Genomic DNA, 17,850 nt, shown 5'->3' on the forward strand with positions numbered 1-17,850 from the left:
TAGGAAACTGAGAAGTTTTTCTTGTCAGACTTAGACGGTAGAGTTTTTTCTTTCTACTGATGTGGCTGCTGGTGTTTCTATGTCAGGAACAGCCCCTCTCTATGTCTGAAAACATACAAGTTTGTGGCGACTCTGTGGCAAAGAGGAGGTACCTGACTGTAATCTGGATCATGTAGTGTTATGTAACACTGATCATGATGGTAAATCCGATAATGAGGATTTTGCTTGATTAAATGTTTTTGTTATTTTATTGATTTTTTAAACTTTATTCATGTGAACAAACAAATACACACAACATAAGACCTGAATCGGGAATGTAAAGTTGCAAAAAGATGCAGCAGGACATGCTTTGTTAAAGATTGTGTTTCCAGTGTGACTCTTTGCTGCATTAAGTGTGTGTTAAGATGTCAAATGAACAGACTAATTTAGGAATTTGGAAATTATGCTTTTTCCAGCTTGTCATTGGTTTAACTTGCTATCTTACCTACTCAATCAGCGCTACAGTAACATATGACATGACACTCTGGACCCAGTTGTTCAAAAATATCCTGGTCAAATCAATTGGTTGAATTCAGTCTGAACTTCAGATACTGAACTTCAGACATATTGTGACCATCACCCTTATGTTTGTGTATTTATTTGATGTGTTGGCCTCTGTGGCTTCATTGGGTCTGCTGTACTGTTGTGCTGTACAAGGAGAATATTCACTAAACGGTTAAAGCTCCCTCCTGTCTCCTGTCCAGTGTGTTCTGACTATAGACTGTAAAAAATATGGACGTAGGATCCGTGACGTCACCCATCTGTTTCTGAAGAGCTGTTTTGAGACCAATCGGCTGCGGCAGCCATATTGCTTCTGTCGAGCCAGTGTGACGTAAAGAGGCGGGCTTTGAGCCTCCTAGCCAACAGCTGCAGTGTTCCTGCAGGCAGCTGTGCCTCTCATTGGAAGACTAGTAATCTCAATATCTTCGAAATTACCGAATTAGAAAAAAATTCACCCCCCTCACAGTGAGAGGACATCGAGAAATTAGCTATTCAGACTACACTCATCTTTTGTACCAGGCTGTAAACATGTTTATTAATGCTGCAAAGATCGTCTTTTCCCCATTCATGTGTATGTGACTTCCGGTACTTCCGGAGCCAGCCTCAAGCGGATCCTCGATGAACTGCAGCTTTTTACACATCCGCATTGACTCATATTTTTAGACCAGAGGTTGCCGCTTGGTTCTGACCGACACCCCAGGGAGAGTACTATCCTTCAGAGTATCTACCAGTATTCCCTATTTTTTAGGATATGAATTTTTTGTTTGTTTTCTGCCAGTTTCACTTAATTTGGCTCATTCGCACAAGCAGGCACGCGTCCACACTTTGCCTGCAGAGCGTTAATGGCAGCGAAAGTCAGGAGAAAGCGGCAGAGCCCCATTTGGGATTACTTTGAATATGACTGTCTCTGATAGGAGTAAGTGCCTTGCAATGGAAGGTGATAAAATATGTGGACCATTTCTCAAGGGGGGAAAATCCCACTAATCTTAAAGGTGACATATCATGCAAAATGGACTTTTTAATGGTTCTCTACCTGAAAGATGTTTCCCTGGCATGTCTACAAACCCCCCGAGAATGAAAAAAATCTATTTTGTCCCTGTTTTGATTTCTCCACCTTTCTGTAAATGTGTGTGAAACGAGCCGTTTCAGACTTCCGTGTTTTTGTTACGTAACAACAATATCCGGTCTGTCACAGAGTCAGAGCTCGGAGCTTGTTCAGCCCATAGACTGTATAAAATAATACTGAACCCCTCCTCCGTTTTTCATTACCTGCACAAATGTGTGCTAACAAGGAGCTTAGGAGGGAGGCATGCTAATTGTAGGCTGTCTTAATAAACACAAAGGTCGGTTTTACTCCCGACGTCTGCTGATTTGAAGATCTCGTGGATGATTTTTATTTGTCATGGATAAGTGCTAGCGCTAATTAGCATAGCTACATAGCTACATGTCGTAGTTGTAGCTGTGAACCAAGACACACGTCGACATACGGACAAATAAAACAACAAGAAACACTAAATCTGTGACCAGTCCTGCAGAAAGGTCCTGCTGCAGGCGCCTCTCCGTCAGGATCAGATTCTGGATCAGATTCAGAGGGTTGAAGTAACACGATCTGTGAGCAGCCGTGTATATTCAGCCAACATGTAAACATTAGATCAACGTGCTGGAGAGCCGAGGGCACATTCACTTCCTGAGGGGGCGTGGTCAGAGAGAAAACAGAGTGTTCTGAGGAGGGTTGAAGAAGAGGGTTCTTCAGGCATGCCAAAATCTGATTTCAAAGTGTTTTTTTGAGCATAAACTTTAAAGACTTGTTTTGGGGACCTCTTAGACCAATATATATTGATGAAAAAAGCGTAATATGTCACCTTTAAAGTCCATTTGAAAAGCTCACACAAGACGGCTAACCTAGCATACCTTGTCAAGGCAAGAGAGAGCGCCCAGCCCCCTTACCCTGAAACAGAAGCTAACCCCCGGCCAGGCACACAGGCAAAAAAGACTAAAACTAATACTGAAACTAATAAAAACTAAACCAAAACTAAGCATTTTCAAAAAATAGAAACTAAACTAAACTAGCAAACCCGCTTCAAAAACTAATTAAAACTAAACTGAAATTGAAAACAAAAAGTCAAAACGAAATAAAAAATAAAAACTAATGAAAAATGCAAAACTATAATAACCTTGGTCTGAAGCTTTAATCTTTTTCTGCTTTAGAAATCAGGTTAAAAAAAAAATACAGCGTTGAATTTCATCCTTGTAAATCCGTTAGTTTGTTTTTTTAAAACTTTTGAGTAAATAGAATAACTTTGATTTAAAAATCGGGATTATCTTGTCCAAGCAGTGGGTTGGATAACAGGAGCAATAATGTTGGTATTGGAGAGACTTATGGCAGCTTATTTGCTCTCATATAGATTAGTTAGACATCAGGGTTGTGAAAAAATGAAGGATTTTTTACCCATGCAATATTTAGCCAATTAACTGTTAATATCAATCATAAAATATTTAATTTATTTAATGCAATGATTGAGTTGTGAGAAGCTGAGGAATATTGTTTGTGGATTTAAACACTCTCTGTAAAATTAAATATGTTATGAAGTCACGTTTAGAGCACTAGTAATCCAGATTTGGAAATCTTTCAAATTCTGCATTCGGATAAAGCTGATCCTTGTGAAACCACAAGAAAAGTAACCTGGACTATGTGATCCTGGACAGTGAACAAAGTGGATATCATAATCTGAATCCTTCTCATCCAGATTGAATTTTCGAACAGTCAGGCTTGGATGATAAAGCTGTGAACGAGTGTCCATGAGGATGATGATGGGGATAAATAAGAAACCTTGTTAAAGAGACAGGAGATGAAAGGAGCCTACCTGAGGGCCTGGACGAGGTTGAGGTCTGAGAACTCGTGCAGCTCCACAAAGGCCTTCAGGGTCTGCAGGTGGAGCTCCTCCCTGTGGGATGGTAAAGAAAAGAAGACACCTGAGTCCAGAGCTTAAAGTTCACTTTTCCTGTCACATTTGTCTAAATTCTTCTTTTTCACTCTCATCCTTTCGTTCCTTCACCTCATCATTATCCCAAGTCTCTTTCTTCATCTTCCCCCTTTTGTGTCTCCTTCACCTTACTTCTCCCCATCTCTCTTTCTAGTCTTTTCCTGTCCATTTAATTGCCCTCCTTTAAATCATCTTCCTCAGTATTATCCTCCCTGTCCGTTCTCCTCTCTCATCTTCCTCGTCCTTCCTCCACCTTTCTTCTTTCTTGCTCATTAATTTGACATTTGCTATGCCACCCTCCTAATATCACTCCCTTTCTCCTCCTGGTCTTGTCTCTCTTGACCTCATTATCCTCATCATTTTCACACCTTCCTCTTCTATTTCCTCCTCTCTTCCTCTTCCTCACCTTTCTCCAAGAAATTCTCCGATAGCTGTCTTGTTCAGTCCGTCCTCCTTGTAGAGGAACTCAGCAATGGATCGAGCGCTTCCATCCAGCCACTTGTTCTCCACCAGGAAAGTGATCCCCTGCAGACACACACACACACACACACACACACACACACACACACACACACACAAACACAAAGATTGTTTTTGTGAGTATTTTCATACTTGCAAATTCTTCGTTTATGCAGCTTCTTTTTTCTTGCACGTGTACTTGACACATGCACTTAAACACACACACACACACACACACACACACACACACCTACACATACTGTGCTGTGGTTTAGTGCAATTTGTTTCACAGTGATCTCATCACCGGTTGGTCTGATTGAACAAACTCGCAACTTCTCAAATCCCTATTCCTTAAAACAAACTTCTGTTCCTCTTTCTCCTCCATCACAGCCTTTGGAGAAAAAGACTGGTTATAAATAAATTTGCTGTGGGCACAAAACATCAAACCTCCTCTGAAAGAAGTCATTGGCAGCAGCATTTTGACCTATTTGTATTTAGAAAGCAGGACTCTCACTTCTTCATAGCTGCAGATGTGTCACTTTACCCCTAAAATGAGAAAAATGTGTCTGCATTTATAAAGAAACGAGAGTGTTGAGTGTACTTTGATAAAGATTTACTGTGAAATACCAGATCACATCTCTTTTCCTTATCATACCCACTTTCACACTGGTTTGGCTGATGCTATTATTATAGTTTGCTATTATAATTTGGATATAACTGGACATTTCCCTGCAGTTTTGGTTATATTTAAAGTTTATTCAGTATATCACACCCATGGATAAAGATTTTAATATGCTATGAAACACATATTGATGAAGTTTTTGTGAATTTTAAGATGTAAGAACGAATGAACTTAACATCTGCTTTCTTCTCTTCCCAGTCATGAAGCCATCATGTAAAAGTTTTGGGACAGATGAGAACACTTCTGGAGTTTGGAAAGTGAATTGTCGCCTCATTCTTGCCTGGTGTAGAATTTCAGCTGCTCAACATATCAGGGTATTCTTTGTCGTATTTTGTCTTTCATGTTGTCAGGACATTCAAGTCAGGACTGCAGACAGCCCAGTATAGCATCTGGACTCTTCTACTGCAGAGCGATCCTGTTGTAATGTGCACAGAATGTGGTTTGGCATTGTCGGCCTGAAAAAAGTCATTGTCTGGTTGGAAGCATTATGTTGCATGAGCATATCAGACCCGTTCTCGCATCCCTCCACTGGCTCCTTGTCCATTTCAGAATTAATTTTAAGATTTGAATGTTTGTTTTTAAATCACTACATGGTCTGGCACCTCAGTACATCTTTGACCTCATAAACATCTACGCCCCCTCCAGAGCACTGAGGTCAGCTGATCAGATGCGACTCGTCGTGCCAAAAAGCCAACAAAAGACCAGAGGGGTGACTGAGCTTTTTCAGTGGTAGCTCCTAAACTGTGGAATGAGCTACAGTTGGATGTTGCTCCAAAACTTGTAAAGTGTTCAGCATTAAGCCTTCTCAGATGTGTAAGCTACCCATGCTATGAGCACTTATGCATCCCCACACCATCAGTGATGCTGGCTTTTGAACTGTGTGCTGTCACCTAGCCGGGTGCGGCGTCCATGATTTCCAAAAAGAATGTCAAATTTTGATTCATCAGATCACTGACAGTTTTCTACTTCACTTCAGTCACAGCATGAACTTGTTTCAGTTCTTTAAAGAAAGAGGTAGTTATGATCTCAGAGTTCTGGTGCAATAAGGCTTTGCTTGTTAAATTAACCCATGAAATATCATTCATTAGAATAGATTTGTTATGTCCTGGTGTGTGATATATTCCCTTCTGGTGCTTTGAATTACCTATCTTTAACCCTCCTGTTATGTTTGTTTCTCAGGAACAGCATTAATGTTCCTGGGTCAATTTGACCCGATGCATATTTAATTAACCAAAAGTGCCAGAACCCCAAAAATCCCATTAAACATTATTTTAATCTCATTATTAACTCCATTACTAACCACTTAAATCCATATTTAGTGCATTGGTGTTCTTTAATTCTAACAGATCATGGTTTAATGAGGATAACTCACTTTAAAAAAAAATGAAAATTCATGTTAAAAGGGTGTGTGTGTATTAGTGGGGAGAAATATGTCACACAGTTGCAAAGAAACAACTAGTATTTGACACTTCTGACCCCTTTTAGCCTCCACTTTGACTGCCGGGTCAAATTGACCCACTTACAGTATATCTATAAACATGCAGGGGGGGTTGCAAATAAGTGAAATCAACCATTTTCATTGTGTATTAGTTTCGCCTATTAAGCCAAGAAGAAGAATTTTCATACCGAAAAAATACTTTTAACATTTTTTTTTTTTTTACTTGAAAAAGGGTCAATTTGACCCGCAACATAACAGGAGGGTTAAATTTCAGACACATGTACTGTTGGATTCCATTTGATTATGACAATCATAATGCTAATAATTGTCAAAAAAAGTTATGGTACTTTACATTTCACAGAATATGCAGGAAAAATTCAACTTAAAGGTACAGTGTGTAGAAATGGGAATATTTATCCAGCGGTCAGTTTCTAGATTGAAACGCTCCCCTGCTCACCCCTCCTGTCATGTGAGGCAACAGTGGCCTTCAAGGACCAAAAGCTTCCATCTCTTTCGCTTTCATCATCACAAATTTCTATCACTACAAATTATTTTGTGCACAACAACCACTATCCTCTTCTTCTACCTCCAACTGATGCATTTTGCACGGTTAATCTCTAAATACAAAAACACATATGACACTAGTTTGTCCATTTTGTGCTACTGTAGAAACATGACGGTGCAAGACAAAACAACTATTAAACTCTGGTGATTATACACTAATTTACACGTGATGCTAAATTCTACACACTGCTCCTTTAACTGGACAGAGACGATAGCCTCTGAAGTCCAAGTTTAACATTCAGTGAACCTAAAACCCAAACCACAGTTCAGACTTGTTCCAGTAAAGAAAAGTAGTGACACTTTTACATTGTATTTATGTTGCAAACATTTGTATCTTTAACAGCAACACACATGACGTGCCACCGAAACCACAGAAACTGCTCTGTGAAACTGCGACAGCATCACAGCCCTGACTCACAGCTTCTGATGCGGTTAAGAGAGAGGAAGTCGATGAGCAAGAGCTGCTGGCTGATGGAGTCCAGGTAACAAAAAGACAAGCTGAGAGACACTCAGTGAGAGGTTCAGGGTATTTCTCAAACTCTATTCTGATGGCAAGACGTAACTTCTCATGAAGAACCATGCCAACATATGCAGTGTGTTTATAAATAGTGTGTCTAACACATGTTGACATTGTGTGTGTTTAGTTTGAAGTATCAAGCACACACACACATGCACACTCTCCTGAACTCACCTTTTTGGGGTCCATGTTGAATTTCTTCTTCCCGTTTGAGAACTGTTTGCTCTTCTCTATGGTCTTACTGCAGGAAAAATGAAGACATTAAAATAATAATTAATTAAAGTGAAATACTTTTAATTCCCTGGGTTCAATCAGGTAGATGTTCTGAGGCAGACTTCTCCCTCCAACCAAATTCTTATAAATGAAAGTATTCATATAACTTCAGCTCTGATCAATACTTTGCAAAACACTTAATATTTTGTGACTGAAGGTTCTTTTATCTCTTTTTGAGGGGCTGCAACCTGACTGATGTTTGCTCCTCATATTGAAGGTACAAAAAATACAAATATGTCTCATTAGCTTGCAGGAACTTCGCCTCTCATGATGCTTTGATACACTGTAAACCCAAACAAGTTGAAATTACTCAAAATGTTTGTGGTAACTGGTTACATAGGAGTTTTTAAGCAGCAGAAATACAATTTTTGAGTGTAACTGAAATGATAAAATATGATTTCCGTTTACTCAATTGTTTTCTTTATTTTGTTTTAATTTTCAAGTTTCCCCAACTCAAATGTATTAGTTACATTTTTGATATATCTAATTCATACATACTAGATGAATCTGAGTCCATGTCATGGTTTGGTTAGTTTAGTTTGTTCCTTGTGTTTCATGCCTTGGTTCCTCCCTGTGTTTACTCTGTATTAGTTAATAATAATAATAATGCATTTTATTCATAGGGCCTTTCTTGGCACTCAAGGTCACCTTACAACATTAAAACAAACAGAGTTTAAATAGCAAACAGTAAATAAAACACAGTTTAAAAAGTTTTAAGTGAATGGACAGAGGTGTTGTGGTCAGATGGAGTAAGCCAGTTTAAACAGATGAGTTTTGAGTTTGGATTTAAAATGTGGGAGTGAGTCAGTGTTGCGGAGGTCAGGTGGGAGAGAGTTCCAGAGCTGGTAACAGTGAGGTGGATGGAGGAGGAGGATCTGAGGGTGCGGACGGGTGTGGCAGTATGGAGGAGGTCAGAGAGATATGGAGGGGCGAGGTTGTGTATGGATTTGAAGGTGAGGAGAAGTATTTTGTAGTTGATCCGGTGTGTGATGGGGAGCCAGTGGAGCTGTTGCAGGATGGGTGTGATGTGGTGGAAGGAGGCGGCGCATGTGATGATACGGGCGGCTGAGTTTTGAACCAGTTGAAGTTTATGGAGGGTTTTGTGGGGGAGACCAAACAGAAGGGAGTTGCAATAGTCCAAACGGGAGGTGACGAGGCTGTGAACAAGAATGGCGGTGGAGTGGGGAGTGAGTGAAGGACGGAGACGGTTAATATTGCGGAGGTGAAAGTAGGCGGACCGGGTGACGTGGTTGATATGGGAGGTGAAGGAGAGGGTGCTGTCGTGGATGACACCCAGACTCTTAACCTGAGGGGAGGGGAAGAGGGGCGAGTTGTCGATGGGAATAGAGAAATTATGGAGTTTGTTTAATGTAGATTTTGTGCCAATTAGAAGAAGTTCAGTTTTATCCTCTGTCTCCCTTGAGTGTTTAGTGATCCATGTATCTTGTTGTGTTTTCTCAGTCTAGTCATGTGTTTACTTTTTTATTTTGGAGTTCTGCATCCTTGAGTTTAGTTTTACGTCATGCCCTTGTGTGTTTCCCTTACCTCTGTGATTCCCCTCATTAGTTTCACCTGTGTCTTGTGTCCACACCAAGGTTATTACAGTTCTGCATTTTTCATTAGTTTTTGCTTTGTTTCGGTTTTTATTAGTTTCAGTATTAGTTTTAGTCTTTTTTTGTAATATGGGTTAGTTTTCAGGGTCAGAAAAGGCATTGTGTAAGCTTCCTCCCACTTGTGATGTTCCTGCGTATGTACTGACCAGCAGCTATCGGGTCGCCGGTGGAAGAAATGCATCAGTGTTTTCTGCACCAGGGGGATTATAGTCCCATACAAACACTGAGTAAATGCATTGAACAAATCAATGACTGGACAAGCCGGAACTTTCTTCAGTTAAACAAAGAAAAAACTGAAATGATTGTTTTTGGAGCCAAGGAAGAAAGGTTAAAGGTTACTGCTCAGCTCAAATCTGCACAGATAAAATGTTCAAACCAAGCCAGAAACCTTGGTGTAGTCTTAGACTCAGACCTTAATTTCAGCAGCCACATTAAGACAATCACAAAGTCCGCCTACTATCACCTTAAGAATATATCAAGGATTAAAGGACTTATGTCTCAGCAGGATGCAGAAAAACTCCTCCATGCATTTATCTTTAGCAGACTAGACTACTGTAACGGGGTCTTTACAGGACTCCCTAAAAAGTCCATCAGACGGCTGCAGCTCATACAGAATGCTGCTGCTCGAGTCCTAACAAGGACCAAGAAAGTAGACCACATCACTCCAGTTCTTAGATCCCTACACTGGCTTCCTGTCTGTCAGAGAATAGACTTTAAAATCCTGCTGATGGTTTATAAAGCACTGAATGGTTTAGGCCAAAAATACATTGCTGATCTGCTGCTACTGTATGAACCATCTGGACCTCTGAGGTCATCAGGTACTGGTCTGCTTTCAGTTCCTAGAGTCAGAACGAAACATGGTGAAGCAGCGTTTAGTCATTATGCACCACATATCTGGAACACACTCCCTGAAAGCTGCAGGTCTGCTCCAACTCTCACCTCTTTTAAATCAAAGATTAAGACTTTTTTATTTGACACTGCCTTCCTATCTTAGCTCATCTTAACTCACTTTAAATTAAAATTGTAATGTAATTTTTAATATATTTCTAATATTCCTTTTCTTTTCTGTTTTATCATATTTGTCATTTTAATATGTTCTTTTATGCCTGTCTGAATGTCTCCAATGCTTTTAATGTTTTAATGTAAAGCACATTGAGTTGCCCTCGTGTATGAAATGCACTATACAAATAAAGCTGCCTTGCCTTGCCTTGCCTTGCCCTATTGTCTGGGGCTCCATCATGCTGCCTGGCTGGGGGTTAGCTTCTGTTTCAGGGGAAGCGGCCGCTGGGCGCTCTCTCTTGCCTTGACAAGGTAAGCTAGGTGAGCCATCTTGTGTGAACTTTTCAAATGGACTTTAAGGTAGCAAGTGTGTACAAAAAAAACCCAGCGCTTCTCCTTTAAGTCCTCAGGTAATGGGGACTCAACTCGGACTCAACATCAATTCTTCTTTTGTGACTCAGGCTCAATTGTCCTCCCTCTATAACTGTCTGGCTGCCGTTCAAGACTGGATGTCTCTGAACTTCCTCCATCTAAACCCAAATAAAACCGAAATACTGTTAATCGGACCCGACACCTTCACCACTGCAGTTCAACAGTCAATTGGCCCATTAAAACAAAATATCAAACCCACTGCAATAAATCTAGAAATCACTTTTGACCACTACAACTTTTGACCATCATATCACCAAACTCATCCAATCCTGTTTCCTGCAGCTCAGAAATATAGCCAAATGACATTATAGATGCACTAGACGGCCGAAAATATTGTGCAGCTCTCTTTATAGACTTGTCAAAAGCCTTTGACACAGTCGATCAAGGCATCCTGGCAGACAGACTCCACAAGATTGGATTATCCAACCAGGCTGTTAATTGGTTCTCTAATTATTTATCAGGTGTGTCCAAGCCGCCGGGTTTTCTTCCTCTTTCCTCCCTGTTCTAAAGGGCGTCCCTCAAGGTTCTATATTAGGGCCACTGTTGTTCACAATTTATGTGAATAACCTATGTGATAGTTTGTCTAATGCTGTGTCCCATTTATATGCTGATGACACAGTGATTTATTGTTCATCTTCTTCAGTTTTAAAATCCCTTGAGTTTTTGCAATCAGCCTTTGATACTGTTCAGTCCCACTTGACTCAGTTCAAGTTAGTGCTGAATGCTGACAAATCAAAGACCATGGTATAAATTGAAATGGTCACATCTTATAAATACTTAGGAATTCTTCTTGATGAGAATCTGTCTTTTAAACTACACATTGATAAACTTGTTACAAAGTTGAAGCTGAAATTGGGCTTCTTTTTTTAGAAATAAATCATGTTTTTCACTGAAAGTCAGAAAACATTTGATAACCACAACTTTTTTACCCTTGTTGGATTATGGAGATCTACTTTTTCTGAATGCTCCTGCTCAGTTTTTAAAGAAATTAGATCCTGTGTTTCACTGTGCTTTGTGTTTTATTACTGGTTGCTGCGATCATGTACATCACTGTTCCTTATACGCTGCCGCACACTGTCCGTCTTTGTCCGGTCGTAGACTCTCTCACTGGCTGATCTTTATTTATAAATGTATTCTTGGACTTCCCCCTACTTATTTGTGTGTACACATGTGTAGAAACTTCAGCCGATATGGCCTGCGCTCTCAGGACATCGTACAGTTGCAGGTCCAGAGAGTCAGAACTGAACTGGGCAAAAAGGCTTTTACATTTTCAGCCCTGTTTACCTGGAATGATGTGCAGAAGGATTTGAAACTGACACATCTTGTAACTCTGGGGGAATTCAAGTCACTCATAGACAGACACAAGCTCCATTGGATCCTGTGATTGCACTGTGTAATCATGTAACCATGTGAAACTGTGACCGTATTCTATTTGTGTTGTTTTGTGTGCTTGTGTGTTGTAACCTATTATGTGCTGCCGTCTTGGCCAGGTCATTCTTGAAAAAGAGGTTTTAAATCTCAATGAGTCTCTTACCTGGTTAAATAAATAAAGAAGAAGAAGAAGAAAATCTGACCAATGCTTTCTCTGTCTGACCTTGACACATGAATTCATACTTTCATTTTCTCCCATTTAGATTATTGCAATTTCCCTTTACACCTGCCTAAATCAATCATCTCTACACCGTTTACAGTTAATCCAAAATTCAGCCGCCAGATTACTAACTCATAGCAGCCGTCAGTCCCATATCACCCCTGTTCTTGCATCACTCACACTGGCTTCCAGTTAAATTCAGAATCAATTTCAAGATCCTTCTAACCACATACAAAGCTCTGCATGGTCTCGCCCCCAGTTCCATCTCCGAACTCCTCATCCCTTATTCCAACCCTCGTCCACTCAGATCAGATAATCTCGGCCTTCTATCCATCCTCCACTCTTACTATAAAACAAAAGGTGACCGTGCTTTTTCCCTTTTCCATCTATGCCCCCCCTCCCTCTGGTATTTGCTCCCTCAAGCCTGCCGAGTCTGTTGACAGCTTTAAGAAGCTACTCAAAACATATCAGTATACACAAGCCTTCACAGAACCTCCCATCTAATCTCTACGGTTGTCTGTCTATTGCTTTGTTTGTCTGATTATTTCTGCACATGTGTTTTGTTTCTATCGTGCTTCTTTTTATTCTTTTGAGCCTGTGTGAAATGCACCAAGTGTTTTTAAAGTGCCATATAAATACATTTTGACTTACTTACTTACTTTAAATAATCTGTCCTAGACCTGTATATAAAAAGGGACTAACCAAAAGCTGAGTGGTAGTGTTGCAAACTACTGTAATAGTGAAACTGTATTGCATGCCACAGAAACAATAAGTGGAAGCTTTTTGTGGGAGTTCTGTCAAACCGAGGTTCTGTAAAAAAAAGAATGCGTGGTTTGTCAGAGAGGCATGGGGCTTTTCAAGATGAAGACTCACTTTTCCTCCGCAGACTCAAAGTTGAGGATGTCCGCCATGACGTTGTCTATCTCCATCTTTAACTTCTAGACAGGGTAAAGAATGTAAGACAAGTCTTTAACATGAGATCCAACACTGTTTGAATAACACATTGAGGCTGACACATACACTACAAGTCAAGAGTTTGGAAACACCTTCTCATTCAAGGGTTTGTATTTATTTTAATTATTGTAAACACGGTAGATTAATACTGAAGACATCAAAACTATGAAAGAACATATATGGAATTATTTAATTCACAAAAAAGTGTTAAACAAAGCAGAATATGTTTTATATTTTAGATTCTGTAAAGTAACCCCCTTTTGCCTTCATGACAGCTTTGCACACTCTTGGTATTCTCTCAGTCTGCTTCATGAAGTGGTCTCCTGGAATGGTTTCTAATTAACATGAGCCTTATCAAGAGTTAATTTGTAGAATGACTTGCCTTCTTAATGTGTTTGAGACCATCAGTTGTGTTGTTCAGAGGTAGGGTTAGTATACAATGGATAGCCTTATTTGACTACTGTTGTAATCCAGATTATTTCATAGTTTTGATGTCTTCAGTATTAATCTACAATGTTTTTTATGATTTGAAACGTATTTGGTTCTACAAACATTCAAATAAAGACACAAATAATGACAATACACTCAAATTAAAAAAAAAAAATACAAATAGAATAAAACAAAAGACAAAGCAGAACAAAAAAACAAAACAAAAAAACAGACAGAACAAATTCTGCCAAAAAACATAAATTTGATGGATTATTTACAGCAAAAAGCAGTGAACATAACAACTCTACTTAATCTACAATGTTGAAAGTAATTCAAATAAATAAAAACCATTGAATGAGAAGGTGTGTTCAAACTTTTGACTGGTAGTGTATATTTTTAGAGTGACAATGGAAATGTGTGTTTGTACCTGGATATCATCCAGAAGGTCTTTCTTATGCGTCTTGATGCTCTCAATCTCCATCCTCTCATCTGCTGTGAAATCCGGGGCAACTGTGAAATAAGATCACAGTATTCAGACTGTGTTAAAAAGTCAGACTCACTTCTCAGGAAATGTGAAAAGCATTCTCTCTAGCTTGAGCTGTGTGATGATGATTTAAACCTCTAACCACTTTCATAGTCAAATATAACCCGAGCACAGGGACAAGCTTTCTCTAGAAGATAAGTGAAAGAGAGGTGTTGCGGTTTTCACTGGAAAGATTTCTGTAGCCACTAAATATAACCTCAAATGCTACTTTAAAAATCAGAAGATAAAATGAGCATCTGAACAGTCAACTGGCTCAGTGGAGGTGCATCCCCACTCATCAACCACCATCCACTCCCTCATCAAAAATCCCTTTGAGGAATAATACCTTATGAATCATTCAATCCGACAGTCACACAAGCTTTCCACAGCAGGCGGAGTCTCACATGTTTCTTTCACTCTGCTTCAAAGTTGCTGGGTAACAAAAACTGTATCAAATCAACAAAACATGCATGCTTGATCATGTGTCACAAATTACACCTTCAGATTCTTGATCATCAATCCAACATTGTCAGTGCATCCAATGATTTGTCACTGTGTTGCAAATATTCCCCATTTGTACAAGGTGTTAGTCAACTTGCTTGACTTAACTAGTAGAACGTAATTAGCTGACTTGCACTGACTCAGAGATTTATCGGGAAAATGTTGAATCAGTTGCATCATTATTTTCCAGTTCAACAAAGAAGACTGAATGCCATTACTTTTGCAGAATGAAATATTGAAATGTTTTGATCTAATTAAGGCATTTTATGAAAAGTAAAGGGATCAACAGTTTTCCTAATGGGCACCTAAAACCTCTTGATAGCAATCAGCCTGACTTCAATTGAGGTGATCTACACAAAAACCACTCAGCCACATGTTGGTGTTGACAGGCTAAATCAGTAATGACCAATATCATGTGGGGGGTGCTGTGGTTCAGCGGTAGAGTTGGTCGCCTCTGAATCCGAGGGTCAGGGGTTCAACCCACATGCCGAAAGTGTCGTTGGGCAAGACATTGGAACCCGAACCGCCCCCAGGGGAACAACCCCTGGTGACTAGCAGCCTTGGCTATCAGTGTGTGAATACTAGGTTAATGTGACATGCAACTAGACTAGATAAACCGCTATATAATCACAGTCCATTTACCATTAAGGAGAAATTAATCATCTTGGGAGCATGAGTGTCTGCACTGATGCTAATGGAAGTTAGCACCCACTTATTTTCACAATGTGCCACTGGAGGCGTAAAGTGTCAAACTGCTATAGCGGCTACAGCAGAAGCAAGATCACCAAAGGAAGTGGGATGTATCTCCATGAATGTCTTAACAAAAAAAAATGTTCAACTACATATTTTGTGTCGTTTCAAAGTTCCCGAATTTGATCTCTTATTTTGAACATCTGCCTTTTTAAATGTTTGTTTTCTTACAGAATTACAGGTCTAAATAATCATTACAAATATACTGATTTTGTTTCTTTATCTCTATAAAGTAGCTGTAAAGAAATTAATGCATGCATTGTTTTTTTCATCTCCTCTGCTAAAATATGATCTTACATATCTCGTGCAGTCGTATCTTTCAAACATGATTCTATGAGCTTTTGTACAAGTTAGGTTATCATTGCAATCGATTGTACAGTTAAGTTTAAATATTGCTTTTCTAGTGTGTCTCAAGTACAAGATTGCTTGGATGAAAGCATTCATCTACTGGTATCGTATCAGAGTGATGTCCAAGTTTGTTTTTTTGTTGTTTTTTTATATAAAATAATTAATTGCAGTCTAACTAACTGATGTTAATTTGTCTCTAAGTTTTAGTTTTTATCAGATGCTAACTTTCAGTCAATTCTTTTTCACCAGCACGTACGATTGTTTGTGTTTCTCTTGATTTGCTAAAACAAATCATGCATTAAGAGAAAAATAACCTCAAGGTTTCCACAGCTGATGCATTAAAAGAAAAAGCTAACGGATATGTGTAAGGGCTGATTTGAACAGAAGCTAGCTGAGAGCGGGTTCTTTAATTCAACTTCCGGTTCATTTAACGTTTAGAGCCTCGCTTATGTAGCTAAAAAATGTCCAACCTCCTGCAAAGATACACTCCTGCAAGCTCTTTGAGGTTTACTGGTCAGCAACCTCTTGTGGTCCCTAAGACCAGGCTGAAAACCAGGGGTGGCTCTGTGCCTTCTCGGCAGTGGCCCCAAAACTGTGGAAGGAACTACCGCCCTCATGTTAGATTGTCCCCAACATTAACAGCTTTTAAATCCTGCCTTAAAACATAGTTTTACTCCTTGCTTTTTTGGGGTTTTGTGTGTTCTCTGTCTCTGTCTGATCTTTTATTTTATCTTTATTTGCTCTTACGGTGTCTTTTTTATTTTATTTTTATTTTCATTTTCTGTGCATTTTTTAAAACTATTTCAAAGTGTTTTATGTGTGTTATTATGGTTATTTCATTTAAATTTGCAACCCCCCTTGCATTTATAGATATGGATACTGTTTGTGGCTCAATTTGACCCGGCAGTCAAGGTGGAGGCTAAAAGGGGTCAGAAGTGTCAAATACTAATTATTCCTTTGCAACTGTGTGACATATTTAACCCCCATCCCACACACACGCACACACATACCATTTTATTTTACTGAGTTTCCCCCGGGGATAAATCAAGTATTTCTGATTATGATTCTAATTTTAACATTAATTTTCATTCAAAACGAGTGAGATATCCTCAATAAACCATTAAGATTAAAGAACACTATGCACTGAATATTGACTTAAATGGTTAGTAATGGAGTTAATAATGTGATTAAATAAATGTTTATTGGGATTTTTGGGGGTTTCTGACTCTTTTTGCTAATCAAATATGACCAAATTATTGCTGTTCCTGAGAAACTAACATAACAGGAGGGTTAAACAGTAAGAGTGTAACAATCTAATTGTTGCTAAAGCTTATTTTTGTAGAAATTGACTGGCTAGTTTGAAGCTCAGCAAAAAGAGAACAATTTCCCCAAACCAAAACAGAAGTAATCTAAATAAATCAACATCATAATAAAAGATTTCATAGACAAAGTAAGCTTGGTAATGTGCACTCTTATTTCACTCAGCCTTCATTTCACATCTCATTCTCAATCAGCTGTGGATGCTAATCTGGTAAACACAGCTTTTGAATACACAAAAAGAGCTGAAGGCAAAATGCAAGGGCCAGTTTTAACCCCAGCGAGCAGAGAGCGGTTCTCACCAGGCAAAAACAGAAGTGATATAAATAACTCTGTCATCAGCGTAGGTGATTTGGTTCTGAACACAGCTGAGCCTTTGTGTTTTTCTGCCAGTGAGACAACACCTACCGAGTATGAGCTCTCTAGTGCCTCCTGCAGAGGAGTGGAGGATCCTTTCACCCAATGATATATGACAACATTTCAGTACAGAGGTTTCATCCTCTGTGACTTCGACCCTTACAGTGTGAAACTGACAAATTGTGAGCTGCAACTTCCCCACCCTTCCTTTTTACACATCTTGTGCAATGAAGCTGACAAGCAGAAATCATCTAACTCTACATTTACATTGTTTTTAGATTTGAATCTGATAAATCACAATAAACACACAGGAAAAAGCTCGACAGCATGACTCTAAAGGTGGGATATTTTAGCATCAAATTAAATTTAGCCACTTCTGTTTTTGCATTATTGTCGGTAGCGTGTGGTCCTGAGTTCTCAGTATGACTGCCTCTTCCCTGTTTCAGCTGAGGCTCACACTGTGTAACCCTTGCACAAAATATTCAAACAGTCACAAGCGATATTTCTAGAGGTGTGCAGCATAAAAATAAATAAGAAAAGCACCTGCTTTCAAATGCAGCCCAGAGAGATACTCACTGT

General features: G+C 39.2%; 1 protein-coding gene across 1 annotated transcript in view; it reads right to left on the reverse strand.

Annotated features, from left to right (window-relative positions):
- cyth4b (cytohesin 4b) overlaps window positions 1-17,850 on the reverse strand; it is a 30,205-nt gene that overhangs the window by 11,767 nt on the left and 588 nt on the right. The window contains exons 2-6 of the mRNA XM_034686890.1: window positions 13,903-13,985; window positions 12,966-13,030; window positions 7,359-7,425; window positions 3,931-4,049; window positions 3,405-3,485 (exon numbers count right to left, since the gene is read on the reverse strand). Of these exons, the coding sequence (XP_034542781.1) occupies window positions 3,405-3,485; window positions 3,931-4,049; window positions 7,359-7,425; window positions 12,966-13,030; window positions 13,903-13,985 (415 nt within the window). The remainder of the gene's footprint in view (window positions 1-3,404; window positions 3,486-3,930; window positions 4,050-7,358; window positions 7,426-12,965; window positions 13,031-13,902; window positions 13,986-17,850) is intronic.

This window comes from Notolabrus celidotus, chromosome 7 (assembly GCF_009762535.1).
Source record: "Notolabrus celidotus isolate fNotCel1 chromosome 7, fNotCel1.pri, whole genome shotgun sequence".
In the NCBI taxonomy this organism is placed as follows: Eukaryota; Metazoa; Chordata; class Actinopteri; order Labriformes; family Labridae; genus Notolabrus; species Notolabrus celidotus.